The 14,752-nt window shown below is 50.6% G+C and overlaps 1 protein-coding gene across 2 annotated transcripts in view; it reads left to right on the forward strand.

Moving 5' to 3' along the window:
* LOC103070322 (tyrosine-protein phosphatase non-receptor type substrate 1) overlaps positions 1–14,752 on the forward strand; it is a 42,923-nt gene that overhangs the window by 6,339 nt on the left and 21,832 nt on the right. For both annotated transcript variants that reach the window (XR_457094.1, XM_007465376.1), the window contains exon 3: positions 12,412–12,765. Coding sequence is in view for 1 of the 2 variants with exons in the window: in XM_007465376.1 (XP_007465438.1) it covers positions 12,412–12,765 (354 nt within the window). In the remaining variant the exon portion in view is untranslated. The remainder of the gene's footprint in view (positions 1–12,411; positions 12,766–14,752) is intronic.

Consider the following 14,752-nt stretch of genomic DNA (forward strand, 5'->3'; position numbering starts at 1 on the left):
ATTCCTGGGACAGGTCTTTTGATGGAGCCCTCCACAAGGTGGATTTTCCCTGCCAGGTGTCCTGCCAGGCCCTCAGTCCAGAGAGATGCAAAAACAGCTGAGGTGGAAGCTGGCCATTATACAGAATTGGTTCTTTGTGTCTGTAAGATTTCCTGGCACGTCCGACTAGGGACGCAGAGTGTGAGATGGCTGCAGAGTAAGCCAGGAGCTGAGGGAGATCAGGTGCCCAGATCAGGGGGAGATTGGAAGCCAGGAGTGAGGGATGAGCCTTTAGGCTAGGGGCCCGGAGCCGGAGCATGTGGGTGACGATGCCACGGTGGGTTCTAGTGCCCTCATTCTTAAGAGCCCACATTGTCCTCCAGAAGTGGCGGCCCATGCTGGAAAAAAATAGTGCACGGTGTGCTAGGGACTAGCTGAGCTGTGAATCTGTGCTGCCTCTTCCTTATCTTTTTATTTTGGAAAATTTCAAACATTTGCGAGATGAGGAATGGTGTGAGGAACCCCAGCTTCAACAGTCATCTGCCATTCATGTTTCACCTGCCCCTCATTTTTCTGGGGGTGGGGGGAGGAGGGAGGATTGTAAAGCAAATGGTAGACATCAGGCATCATTTCATCCATCAATGCTTGGATATGTGCCATTGTCTAATCCTTACAATGAGCCAAAAAGCATAGAATCCTTCATCCCCATTTTATAGATAAGGAAACTGAAATTCCCCAAAGCTGAGTTGGACTCCTCCCAAGGCCACATGACCAGTGAGAGTTAAATAAAGCTGGATCCAAGGCTTGGTTTACTCAACCATTTTTCTGTCCTTATTATGGTCATTTTAATTACAAATATTCATTCAACAAATATTTTTGAGCATCTATGTGCCAGGGGTGGCTCTAGGTGCTAGGGATACAACTGCAAACAGACAAAAATACCTGCTCTCATGGCACTGACACTAGTGAGGAAGGAAAAACAGACCCAAGTAAACATTATGTCAGGTGGAGACAAGTGCCGTGAAGAGAACTAAAGCAGGTTGAGGGAATAGAAGGTTGAGTGGGGAGAGAGGGAGGGCCTCTCTGAGGAGCAGAGGCCTGCATAAAACTGAGGGAGCAACCATGAGAATATCAGGGGAAGAGCAGGCCACACAGAAGGAGAAGCAAGTGCAAAGGCCCTGAGGCTGGGATGGGCTAGCTGTGTTCCAGGAATAGCCAGTGAGTCTGGACTTAAGGGAGATAGGCAGTAGGGGAGTTAGGAGAGGTCAGGGCCAGACCAAGTAGGATCGGGTTCACTGAGCACTTGACATTGAACATGTGAGGTCATGTGATATGATCACTACTCTGTACATCATCTCATTTAATTCTCACCACACAGTTCTGTAAGATGGGAACTATTATTATACCCATTGGACAGATGAAGAAAGAGAGATTCAGAGAGGTGAAGTGACTTGCCTAAAGTCACACAGCTTATAAGTGCAGAGGTAGGATTTGCGCTCAGACCACTAAACACTGTAGCATCCTCATCACTGCTTTCCTGTTTTCACTCTTACCCCCTCCAGTCTCTTTACCCATAGCAGCTGGAGTGAATCAAATCCTCTTTGTCCTTCTCCAAACTTTTCAGTGGTTCCCACTCTGCCCTTAGAATAAAATCAAACTCCTTACAATGATCCATGAGACATGGCGTTTTCTGAACCACATCCGTCTCTCCAGCCCCAACCAGTACCACACTTGCCTTCCTCCATGGGCTTCAGCCACAGCAGTCTTCTTTCTGGCCTTCATATGCACCAGCTGCTTTCCTACCCCAGGGCTTTTGCACTTGCTGTTCTCTCCTATTGGAACACCTTCCTTGGTCTTTGCTTTCTTCAGGTTTCAGTTGTAATCTCACCTCCTCGGAGATGCCTTTTACAACTGCCCCGTTCTAAAGGTGGTTCTGCTTGTTATTCTCTGTCGTGGCACCAAATTCGTTTGCACTCCTAGCCATTTCTATATTTGTTTAATTATTTCAGCTCTGTCTCTCCCACTAGAATATAAGCTACATGAGAGTAGGAGCTATGTCTTATTCACTGCTGGGCCTCCTGGGACCTTACACAGGGCCTGGTAACAGTAGGCAGATTAATACATACTGGTTGAATGAAGAAAGACACTCATTTTAAAAAGGGAGCTCAGAGCCATGAGGTCACACAGGCAGTAACCCTGGTTGGAAAGCAAACCTGTGCTCTAACCGCTACACAGTCCTACCTCTGTAATGGGGGCTATGACCACATTGCAAATCCCTGCCTATCGTGCTGAAATAGGGATCCCTAAAATATCAGGAAGCACAAAATATCAGTGCCAGCTGGAATGGAGGTAGGGGGCCCAGAAACCCTGGAATTGGTACTTAAATTCTGGCTATACAGAGCAGCTTGCCTCAGTGTAGACACCCTGGTGAACAAGCAGGCAAACCATGAAACATGACACAGTTCGTGCTACGCCCTTTTGGCCTTGATTTGGTTTGGAGGGCCTGACCCGGCGCCAGCCTTCCCCAGTGGGTCCTTCATTGCACAAGGCTGTGTGGTGCAGTGGGTGAAGTTGTGGCTGGAGTCAGACTGCTCCGCAGCCCTGTGACCTTGGCCAAGTGGCTGTACCTCTCTGAGCCTCAGTCTTGCCCTCTGTGAAGTGGGGGTGATGACAGCCTGTGTTGCTGGGTCCCTGCGGAGGCTGGTGAAGCCTGTCGTGCTCCTGATAATACCCGTGCTCAATGCTCATTAACCATCATTACTATTACTGTTATCTCTGTGTGATCACCATTTTATGGTTGGAGCTCTACAGAGCAGGTGGAGGTCCTGCTCCATCACTTACCAGCCAGGACTTGGAACTCACTACACTGCCCCTCTGGGCCTCAGTTTCCCCTTCTGTGAAGTGGAGGCTCAGCTTGGCTGCTCTCCTGCTGGTCCCTTCCGGCTCAGATGCTCCAGCCAGGATGCCTCTCTCACCCTTCATCTTGATGGTACCCCAGACCCCCTCTCTAGCAGGGGAGGCAGTGGAGAGGTACCCACTTTGGGGCACATTCCTGAGTGAATCCAGCATGTGCCACTTCTTGGCTGTGTGCTCTGGAGCAGGTGTCTTGCCCTGCTCTGAGCCTCAGTTTCCTCATCTGTAAAACGGAAATGCTACCACTTTTTCCTCCTGCACAGGGACTGTTGAGGGTTAAGGGAATTAAGAGCCGTGGAAAGTGCTTTTGTGAACTGCAAAAAGCACTATAAAAGGCATCAGCGGACAGTGTCAGCTTGGGGAAAAATCTTGTCCAGAGACTGTCTGCTGTGGGCAGCAGAGTGTGCTGAAACCTTAGCAAATGTCATTTAATAAATGCGCGTTCCTTTTAAGGGGGCCTTTATCTCAGCTGGGAAAATGTGTGTATGTCCTTGGTAGCCTGAGAATCCAGAATCCTGAGCCAGAGGGGACCCAGTCACAGGGGGAAGAGATCACACGTGACTGACCTCAGTATTTGAGTCCTGCCTCTGTCCCTTCCCTGTCTCTCAGGGTCTCAGCTTCCTTACCTGTAGGAAGGGGCTGGTGACAACAGCACTTGCTTCACTAGGCCGTCATGACAGTTAAATAAATGAGGGCTCCCTGTTATGTGACCTCATCCACACGTTGTACTCATGAGGCCATGGCCGGGCAGCATCAGGGCCTGTCCTAGAGTAACAGCTGGGCCTGGAGGTTGGAAGGACACCACCTGGGTTCTCAGCCTCTCCAAGCCTCACTTCTGGTCCTCAGTTTCTCCCTCTGCAAAATGGGGAGGTGGGTTAGGTTGTCAAGGAAGTGGATGGTGGGTGTTAGTGCCCCTGCATGCTCTCCCAGCCTCACCTGGCCCCCACCAGGCCTGGCGAATATGAAGGGTGCTTATAGCACACACGTATCCATAGTTCTTTCCCTGCTGCTTTGCAAACAGGGCTGCGCTGCGAGCATTTCTTCATTGCCTCCAGATCCCGACTAAACCTAGCAAATGCTCACCAGGGCTCTGACCCTCCCTGCCCCGCCGGCCTCCTGCCAACAGCGCATACAGCCTGCCCACAGGTCCAGCTCCAAGTGGTCTTGTGCAGACATTGAGAGACAGAGAGAATCCTTAGCTTCTCAGGCTTAAGGCTGGGATCCTCCATCATCCTCTTCATCCTTAAATATCCACTGCATGGTGACACTGCCCTGCACGAGTGCTTCCTCTGTGCCAGGAGCAGCACTGAGCTCTTTACACACATTAGCCTGTTTCATCCTAGAAGAGCCCTAGTGTTATTATTATTATTATCATCATCATCATTCTCATTCTACAGATGAGAAACCAGAAGTCCAAAGGGGTTAAGACACTTCCTGGGGTCTCATGAGTGGCAGAGTTAGAATCCAAACCAGAACATGCATTCAACAAATGCCAGGCACTGGTATAAACCTGAAGGAAACTGCAGGGAACAAAACTAAGTCCCTCTCAAAGGGCTTGTAAGTAAATCTAGGGTAGGGAGATAGATGCTAATGAAGTTGACAAATGCTTGTAATATGTCAGGTGATATGTATTGTAGATACAGGGTGATGTGTGTTGTAGAAAAATAAAGCAGAGCAAGGGACATCAAGGGGGGTAGTGTTTTATATACCATGCCAAGGAAGGCCTCTTAGGCCAGAAGGAGGTGAGGCACCCAACATGCAGATATCTCGGGGATGAGAGTGCCAGGCAGAGAGAATGGTTAAGTGCAAAGGCCCTGAGGTGAGTAGAGAATCTGGCATGGTTGAGAGCAAGACTGCAGGGCCCTGGGGGCCACCGCAAGGATCCTGGGTCTCACTCTGAGTACAGTGAAGGGTGCAGGAGGGTTTTGCACAAAGGAATGATGTTACCTTAGGTTTTAGAGGCTCCTCTGGCTACAGGGAGGATACATGTTACACAGAGGTGAGGTGGAGCAGGGAAGCTGGTTTGGAAGCTGAGATAAGGATCTAGGTGAGGGACGGTGGTGCAGTAGAGGTGGTAAGGAGAGGTCAGAGTCTGGCCAGATCTTGGAAGGTGAGCCCGCAAGCTCTGCTAATAGCTGGCTGTGGGTCAGGAGAAAGATGGGAGTCGAGGAAACGTACAGACCTCAAGCCAGCTCTTCCAACCACTGAACATTTGGCCTTGGGGAGAGAGACGATGGTACCCCCTTGTTTACAGGTGAGAAAGTGGAGGCTTAAAGAAAAGTGACTCTGCCAAGTCAGTCCACTAGGGCTGAGATATACAGGTCTTCTGGCCCCAGAGCCCAAGCTATGGACTGTCCTGGCACCTTAGGAATTTACCTGCTGCATGGAAGGGGCTACCAGGGTCTGCCCTTTCCCTGCAAGGGTATGGACAGTACCCAATTCTCTGAGTTGTCTGGAGTGGGGGTGAAGGAGAAAGTACCCTGGGCCCACTGGGCCCTCCCCCACCTTATTCACAAGGCCACGTGTATCCTCATTTGTGCTGGTTCCAAGGCAGGTGCTAGTTTCCACCGCAGAACCTGGGGCATCTCTGCCCAATGGGTACCAGTAGACTGCTCCCAGTGATGACCTGCTGTTCAGATGGTAACTGAAGCTATCCTTTCAGGTGCTAGGCTAGCCCAGTCCCTAGCCCTTCCCCAGCTTGCTCACAACCATTGAGCGTGTCCCAGAGACTCTGCCCTGGTCCCTGAATTGTGCCAAGCCCTTTTCTCTCCTCTGCACCTTTGTGCAGAGGAAGAAAAGTTCCACCTTCTTGAATGCCTTCCCTTCTCCCCAGCCTCTGTCAGCTTTCAAGATGCAGCTCAGGGACCACCACCTCCGGGAAGTCTTCTCAGATCTCACCCCTCTTCCAATACCCTATCCCCAAGCCTCTTCTTGCTCACTGATCACCCTGCACATGATCATTGCCTGTGTCCGGGACTCTGCCCCACAATGGTGGGGATCCATCTTACTTGGCTCTGTGTCCTGTGGCATCTAGGACAGGGCCTAGCAATAGAGTGAGGTTTGAAAGGGCATGAATGAATCATTCTGACTCCAGAGGAAAATCAGTGCCTAGCTGAATCAGAGCCCCAAGCTCCCCAATTGGGAACTGCAGAGTCTACACAGCCATCACCCATGCAGCCCCCTCCTGAATGCATCCTGGGGACCGTCTGTGCCACCCAGGGTCCTGAGCTTCAGCAGGGCATTTCCAGGCTGGCTTCTTTACCACTGTGCCCTACGGCTAGCACCCAGTCAGTAGGTGCTCAGTAAAGGTTTGAGTCTCTGGTCAAGGGCAGGACCCTGTGCCAGGGGCCATGCAGCACTTTGCCCACCAGGAGCCAGATTTGAGGGAAGCATCTCCCCTGCCCTCCTTCCTCTCTCACCACCCTGTATGTGCCAGGCATGTTCACCACTGGGTACACTCACACACTTGGGTGCATGGACACACGGTGTACACAGACAGTGGTCTCCACACACGCTGGGCCCCTGCTCCCCAGCACTTAAAGCACACACACCCTCACGTTCACACTCATGTATACACCATTTCTATCGCACACGTGCCCTCCCTGCATGCACACACACACACATACTTGTGCGCACATCCCACTCCTATCCTCCCCTGCCCACACACATATTCTATGTACCCACGTGCTCACACCCCTCCCCGATATCTATCTGTTCACACCTCAGGTGCAGACAGACCCTCTCATGCCACCAACAGGTTCACACCCACATTCAGATACTCTCCTGGGCACAGTTCACGCCCCCCTCCTGCCCCTGGTCTTCTTCTGACACACTTCTGAGCTGCACCAGAGCACGTTGCTTTACACATGAGCATCTTGTGCACATGCCCACCCATGCACATGTGTGTGAACACTTGTCCTTGGCGCACTTGTGCACTCGTGTACCCACTCCTGCATCTGCCCTCTTTCACTCCTGTGTGCATACTCCCATCCACACTCCTGCACTACACACTCTCGTACACAGACATCAAATCAGAACCCAGAAGATACCAAAGGCAGCACCTGATGAGGTGCTGCTGTGTTGGGGGGATAGACCAGCAGCCCCCTGAGGATGGCTGAAAACGATTGAGGTCAGGAAAGGGGGATGCTGAGCTGTCCCAGCTGTGGGGGCCGTGGTGGATGCCATCTTGGGATGCTGAGCCCTGGGCACTGCCAGACCTCCGGCCATAGCCTCCCAAGCCCCGGGCTCCTTGAGTTTGTGGAAATCTGAGGGGTAACCTCCAGCCTGTCCCCAAGACCCCTGCCCTGGTGACCCACTGCTTCCAGGGGCAGGCAGGCTCCCATGCAAGTGGCAGTGAGCCCCCATCAGGGAAAGGCTGGCTCTTGGGAAATGTGCATTTCAGCTTTGCCTCTGCATCCTGATGAAGCAGGAGGAATCACACCCAGAGATCACAGTGATCCTGTTTCCCTCCCGGCAAGTTTCAGTTCTAAGTTGATTTGTTTGTTCCATTAGAAAAGCATCCATGCTTATTTTTTCACTTCTGATGAAATTGTTTTCATCTTTTCTTAATCTCAAAAACTACACATGATTGTTGTAAAAAAAAAATTGAATATTTTTCCATGTCCAATGGTCAGTTTTCAGTCCCCATCTTATTTCATCTCTCGCACCCTCCTTGGCCTATTTGTGGAGGACAACGTGGGCACGGTGTGGGGAAGCAGGTCATGGGGAGGGGGCAGGAGATGGGGTCAGAGATGCCAGCACAAGTCCCTTGTCTAAAGGGTTGGGGCTCAGTCCAAAGGTAGCATTGGAGTTATTTCTTTAAGGTCTATCTTGTCTGCTCGTGTGCAAGCCCCATGAGGCCAGGACACAGCCGTTCTGCAGCCCTGAGCTGAGGGTCTGGCTCACAGCAGATTCTGGTAATTCATCACTGTCCAGCCATGCTGTGAGCTCCCTGCATCCTGTGGACAGAGTTCCTCTTACAACAAGTACACGGGGCAGTTCCACCCACTGTGCTGACTTCTTCCATTAGATAACTTACGTGTTTTATTTCATTACTTAATATTCTTCCAAAAGCAACAAATGTTCACTACAAAAAAGAGAGAGAGACTTCAATATATTATTTGCTATAAAATAGAAAACATGCCTATCCCCATGTCCACCCTGGTCCACGCTGGTCCCATTTCCCAGTCGTAACTTACCTCAACATCGTGATGTTTATCATTCTAGGCCTTTTCTCTAGACGATTAGATCAGTCAGTCTGCAGATGTTTATTGAGCATCTGTTCTGCGCCAAGCACTGTATTTTCTTGTTACCAAATGGGATACTGTAAATATTCTTTAATAGGCATCCAGTTTAGAAAATCTGAAAATACCCAAAATAGGAGGAAAAAAAGGAGAAACCCATTAGATTCATAATCCAAAGAGATTCATGATCCAAAGAGAGTTGTGTTTTATAGCTTTGTATAGTACCTTGCAGTTGTTTATTTATACGTAGTTTTAGTTTACAATGTCATGATCATACTGAAAGCAGTTTTCTTGCTTTTTTATTGCACAAGTAACACAAACAGAAGACATAAAAGCAAAATCCCTTGGAAGTCTACTACTCACAGTTAATTACTACTAATCTTTAATATCAGATATATATTTTTTTCAAAACTAGAAGTTTGGGATCACACTGAAAACATCACTCAGGAACTGACTCTGATCTTGTAATCTATTTCTGTGTCCATAATTATAATCCTTACATGTAGGCTTGGTCATCATGTGAGTTCATCATCAGGGGATCAGCAGCCTCCTTTTCTTGGAAATTAGAATATTTCCAATTTTTTATTTTTATAACAACACCTGAATGAATGAAGCAAAATGTTTGTACATATCCTTAGTAACCTGAGTATGATTTTACATATTAATTCACTCATATTTTAACAACATCAAAACGTTGATCACAGTTATCTTTGATGGTATTCTATGAGATTATTATTTTCTTTTTATACTTTTTTGTTTTCTCTAAATGCTTTGCAATAAACAGATTTTATTTGCTAACCACAGTATCATTTAAAATTATGCCATGCAAAAATTTCCAGACTGCTACAGTTTCACAGTGATGGTTTTTTATGGCTGCCTGTAATTCCATCTAGTGGACAGGCCACTGTTCACTTAACCTTCCCCTGTCATTGGCCACTTGGGTTTTTTCCCAACTTTTTCAAGATCATTACATGGGAACCCCACTCCATATTCGGGGTCATGTCCTCATGGAACAGCCCAGCAAGGGCTGGAGAACAGGTTTCACACCTGTGGTACCTCCTGCCACACTGCCTTCCCGAAAGGATGTACCACTCTCCACTCCCACCAGCATCATGTGACGATGCCCAGCTGCCCTCCTCTCCCAGAGACAGTTCAGGCTGCTAAACCATCGCTTTCTCTGCCAGGAGGGCAGGAGAGAGGGGGAAATGGGTTTGTCAGTGATGCCAGCGTGATGACCCCAGGCCCAGAACCGCGGGAGTGATTTTTAACAAGGCCGATTCCCAGAACAGAACCTGCCGAGAAAAAGAAAAGCAAGCAAGCGAGGGAAAGACTGCTGGAAACACACACACACAAGCAGATTAAAATAATATTTGGCACTTCTGTCGCACTTTTAAAATTCTTCAAACGCTTTATAAACACTAGCTAATTAATTAAGCCTCCTAAATCTGGCTGCAGTTGGTAGAGAGAGCTTGAGAGGAGCTAAAAAAGGCGGCGGGGGGCAGCCCCACACAACTCCAGATTTTATTGTGGCCTCCTGGCTGTGACTGCAGGCCTCCGGCTGCAGCACAAGAATAGCCCTGCCCCAGCCGCAGGCCTGGCTCCGCACCTCCTCTTCTGCTCCTGCCTCCCTCGCCAGCTGCTGACTCACAGCCCTGTGCGGTGGTATTGATAAGGATAATAATAACCACCATTGATTGCGTGTCTATGGGCCAGGCACAGTCCCGGGCTCCAGACTCGCCATTTCCCAGACCTGCCTGTGACAGCCCCTTTAACAGATGAAGAAAGAGCCTCAGGGAGAGGATCTGCCCAGGAGCAAGTGAAATCCCTCCTTCCTTCATTAATGCGTTCATTCAACGTGTATTTATCAAGGGCCTGGTGTGTGCCAGGCAGTGTTCTAGGTAGGGGGCTGGAAACACTTCCTTGTGGATCCTGCATCCTGCTTGGAGGAAACATGACAATCCAGAGAAAATCAAGTATATAATAATGTATCTGTGATAATAATGGGAACAGAAACTAAAGTTTAACCAGCACCTGTGCTGCAGGCACTTATGTCCAACTGTGTCCTCATGACTATCTTGGGGGTGTGGGTGCCAGTACCCCACTTTGTGGGTGACGGAGTGGAGGCCCAGGGAGGGCGGGTGCTGAACTGGCTGAGGGTGGACCGTGCTCTCACCCAAGCCTGCTGGCCCCAGCGCCCATGCTTCCTGCCAGTGGCATTTCTAGTCCAGTCTCCAATGTAGAATGCAGACCCTTCGGGAATGGTCCTGGCTGGATGCTCTTGGCAGCTGTTGCTGCTGCCTGGGATCTCTCGAGGTCCCTGCCTGCCCCTGTGGGCCTCCTCCGTGTGCCTCTCACACACCTGGTCAACAGTTCTACCCCAAGCCGCTGTCCTCTGCAGACAGTCGTTTCTTCCCTGCACCATGAGGATCAGGCTGTCTTCAGGCTGCCACTCTGCATTTCCACTCACTGGCCATGAGAAACGGGCAATCCCTGGCATGGGAGTCAGAGCTGGGACCACAGGAAGGGGATGAGAGGCCTGTCCCGAGGCCCTGGGCTTACCTGCAGTGAAGGAGTCTGTGGCTGGGTAAATTCACAAGGTCTCTCTCCAGCTCAGCCAAAGGTGAGGGGCTGCTTGGGGCATCAACTGCAACCCTGTCCAATGTACAAGGCAAGGTGGCCTCGGTCAGGACAGGACAGGGTCACATCAAGGGTCAATGGAGCAACCAGGCAGAGACCAGTTGGCCCATCTGCACCTCTGCCAGGCTGCTGCCACTCCGTGTCTCTGTCTTATTCTGTCTTTCCCCCCGCCTCCTTCTCAGTCTCTCACTCCATCTCTGTCTGTCTGCCGCTCCCTCTGCCTGTCTCGGTGGTTCTCTCTCTGTCTGTGTGTGTGTGTGTATGTGTGTGTTTCTCCAAGGTCTTCATGATCTGTCCTTTCTGCCCACCCCGCACCTTGTTCAGAATCAAGGCCCTGGCTGCACCTCACTCCGAGCATCTACAGCACCTCTCACAGCATCTTCACCAAGCCTGTCCATCTTCCTCCTGTGTCCCCCTCCCTCCCAACCTCCTCTACTGGGAGTCACTGTTCATGTGCCCCAGTCCTCTCCAATTTGGGGCTCAGGTCCCTCCCCACCGCCAGCCTCTAGGACCCCTTCCAGCTGTCCAGCCTGGGAGTCCTGGAGGCCCGACCTGGGTCCAGCCCCTGTGTGTCCCAGCACCCAACCCGGGCCTGGCCTGAAGGAGCATCAGCGAGATCTGGTGGGAGTGAAGTTTGAGCAGCTGACCCTCCTCATTTATTCATTGTGTGATGACAGTAGCTTCCCCTGTGCCCAGCTTGGTGCTAAGTGACTTCTGCGTGTGATCTCATTTTCTTTTCAGAGCACGCAGAGGCCTGGCGGTGGTCTACCCAACTTGTAGATGAGGAAACTGATACTAAAGCAATGCATAAACTCAGGTCATGGGTGAATAAAAAGTGAGCCAGGTCTCAGACCAGTTCAGATGGCTCCAAAGACCAGACCCATCTTTTTGACACTGTCCTGGCCTAGGCATGTTGTTTGTTCCTACTAGAGATCCATGGAGACGGGGCCATAGTAACTGACAGATAAGGAGACTGAGTCTCAGAGGGCAGTAAAGGGACCTGCCCAAACTAAAGGTATCAAGCAATATCAAGTGTGCAGTTATCGAGCATGCTCACAGGCCTCCCTGTGGGATCTTCACAGTCACCTGAGTGATAGCCAAGGTCACACAGCAATAAGCCTTGAGCCGGACTCACACCCAAGCCCTTGTACCTCACAAGTCCACGGCCCGGACAAGCCCCGACTGCTGAGTACTTTTCCAGGGCCTGCTTCCTGAGCCGGGCCCAAAACAGCATCTAAACTCCTTATAGAGCCCCCCTGCACACCATGCTGCCACCTACCCCTGAGCCTTTGCCCAGGCTGCTCCCTCTCAGGAACACTGTGCCCCTTTCTTTATTCCTGGTAAATTCAGATTTGAATTGAGAGCCCAGTTCAGACATGACTTCCAGAGCAGGCTCAAGTACTCAGACCTACTCTCTGCCACATCATTTAACCTCTCTGTGCCTCACTTTCCTCTCTTGTATTAGGGTCTCACGTTACAGGCTCATTGTGCAGGTTACATGTGATACACGTGCAAGGTGCTGAGTTCAGGTGTGGCTCATGGTGCACTAAGTCAATGAAAACTGTTGTTGATAAACACTTGAGAAAAGCTACAGGATCCCATAAGGATGAATGAGTAACTGGATTGTGTTTCCCTCCAGGTGTGGCAGGTGAGAATGAGCTGCAGGTGATTCAGCCTGAGAGGTCAGTTTCAGTTGCAGCAGGAGAGACGGCCACTCTGCACTGCGACGTGACCTCCCTGCTCCCTGTGGGGCCCCTCAAGTGGTTCAGGGGCACAGGGCCAGGCCGGAAGTTAATCTACAGTCTCAGAGGAGGCCCCTTCCCTCGAGTAACAACTGTTGGAGATACTACAAGGAGAAACAACACAGACTTTTCCATCCGCATCAGTAACATCACGCCAGCAGACACCGGTATGTACTACTGTGTGAAGTTCAAGAAAGCAAGCCCTGACGTGGAGGTTAAGTCTGGACCAGGCACTCATCTCACTGTGAGTGGTGAGTATGGCCTGGGTCTCTTTTGTCCCCCTGGTCTGTGACAACAAGTCAACAAGAATGCCCTCCACCCTTTGAGAAAAAAGGAAAAAAAAAGGATCAAGTGCAGCAGTGGGTGTTTATATCATGATCTGATTTCACTCCCTTCTACAGATCAGGGAGACTGAGGCCTGCAGAGGTCATGCTACTTGCTAAAGGCCCCACAACTGGTAAAGCTGGGAAAAGTCTGGAACCCCAGTCTGCCTGGCTCCACAGCCCTTGCCTTTTCCATCCCATCTAGCCCTTTGGTTCCAGGGATGAGGGAACTGAAGGTCTGAGCGACTTGCCCCGTCGCAGCCCAGGTGTCACCTCCTGCCTCCAGAGAGTGCTTCCCTCAGTGTGGCTGAGTCTTCTCTTTATTCAGCACCCATTGAGCACCTACTGTGTACCAGGCCCTGCTCCAGATGTTGTGGAAGCAGCAGTGAACAAAGCAGACAAGGCTCTTCTCCCATGGAAATTATGTTCTCTCCCCTTCCAAAGAGAAGTCTATCCAGGGCAGGGTTTCTTTATTTCCTCTTCAGAAACATCACACTGAGAAGAAATTCCTAGAGGCATAGGTTCAGTGTTTACTCTGACGGCCAGGGCTAGAGGAGATGCCCAGAGGTTGGGTGTTTCCTGGGGGTCTGTTGGGAAAACCCTCCTGTGATTCAGGGACCGACTCACAGAGTCACTGAAGGCTCCCAGCAGAGCTGGGTCATCTCAGAATGTCCCTCCCCAGGGAAGAGGTTCCCCATGTGGGTGACTTAGGGGCTGCCCCATTGAGGTAGCAAAGGTGCTCATTTAGAGTTTTCTGGCAAGGACCCTGGATCCTCTTCCTAGCTCCTGAATCCTGGACTGTGACACAGGGAGGACCTTTAGACACCATCCAGTGCAACCCACAACGTACACATGGGGAGCCTGAGGCCAAGACGTGACTGGGACCTAGACCGCAGTCACATGGTCAGTGAGGGAATCCTTCCAGAACCCAATCTGATTCCAGGCCAGACTCCTTCCTGCACCACCATTGGAACTGGTTTCATGGAAGAGCCTGGCACATAGAGGGGACAAGATTAAAGCTCCTTGAATTAACCATTGAACAGGGAGCCTTTTCATAGGTTTCCCCAAGGTTCAGAATGCCCCTCACATTCAGGCCCTGAGGCCCAAGGTGACTGGGAACCTCTCCCTATTTTTAGCCACAATTCCCTCATTCCATATCAGGACCTGGAGCTGCCCAGTGTTTCAACAGCTGCAAAGCACTCAGCATATGGAGACAGCGTCTGTCAGTCTTTTGTTGACAAATATCAAGTTGTTCCCAAACTTAGGATATTAGAACAGCACTGCAGTGGATAATCTTGTCCTGCATCACTCTACTCAAGTGGGAGATGCCCGCTGGAAGTGGCATTGCTAGATCATGGACTATGTGTATTTTAATTCGTGTGGATATTACCAAATTTCCCTCCTAGATGTGGTAGCAATCGAATCTCCCCATTACCCCTGGACATAGGGAAGGTGCCTTTATCCTGACTTTGCAGCTATTACTAAACTTCCCAGATGGTGGTTCCCTTGCTCAGCCAATCTCAGCTAGTAAGTGGCTCCACCACCACCACTCAGATCTGCTGCCTCCCAGGAGGCTGCTCGTCCTCTTCCCCAGGCCGCCTGCCCAGAGGATTCCCTGGATGAGAAGGGAGCGAGGGGAGGGGACCAGGGAACAGCAGCCTGACAGACGCTGAATCTTCCTCATGGCCTTTTCTCCCTATAACCAGTGCTCAGAAGGAAAGGCTGTCTGTTTTCCCTTCTACAGATAAGGACACTGAGGCTCAGAAAGGGATGTGGCTGCTGAGCAGGTAGGGGAGCCAAGACTGAACCCCCAGCATCCTGACGCACACCCTGCTCTCTGCACCCACTCTGTGCTTGTCAAAGTGTAGAGAAAGCTTCAACCCTCTCCTATAAAATCCTGTATTGTTCTGTTCTT

The sequence above is a fragment of the Lipotes vexillifer genome, unplaced genomic scaffold (assembly GCF_000442215.2).
Source record: "Lipotes vexillifer unplaced genomic scaffold, Lipotes_vexillifer_v1.1 scaffold875, whole genome shotgun sequence".
Taxonomy (NCBI): domain Eukaryota; kingdom Metazoa; phylum Chordata; class Mammalia; order Artiodactyla; family Lipotidae; genus Lipotes; species Lipotes vexillifer.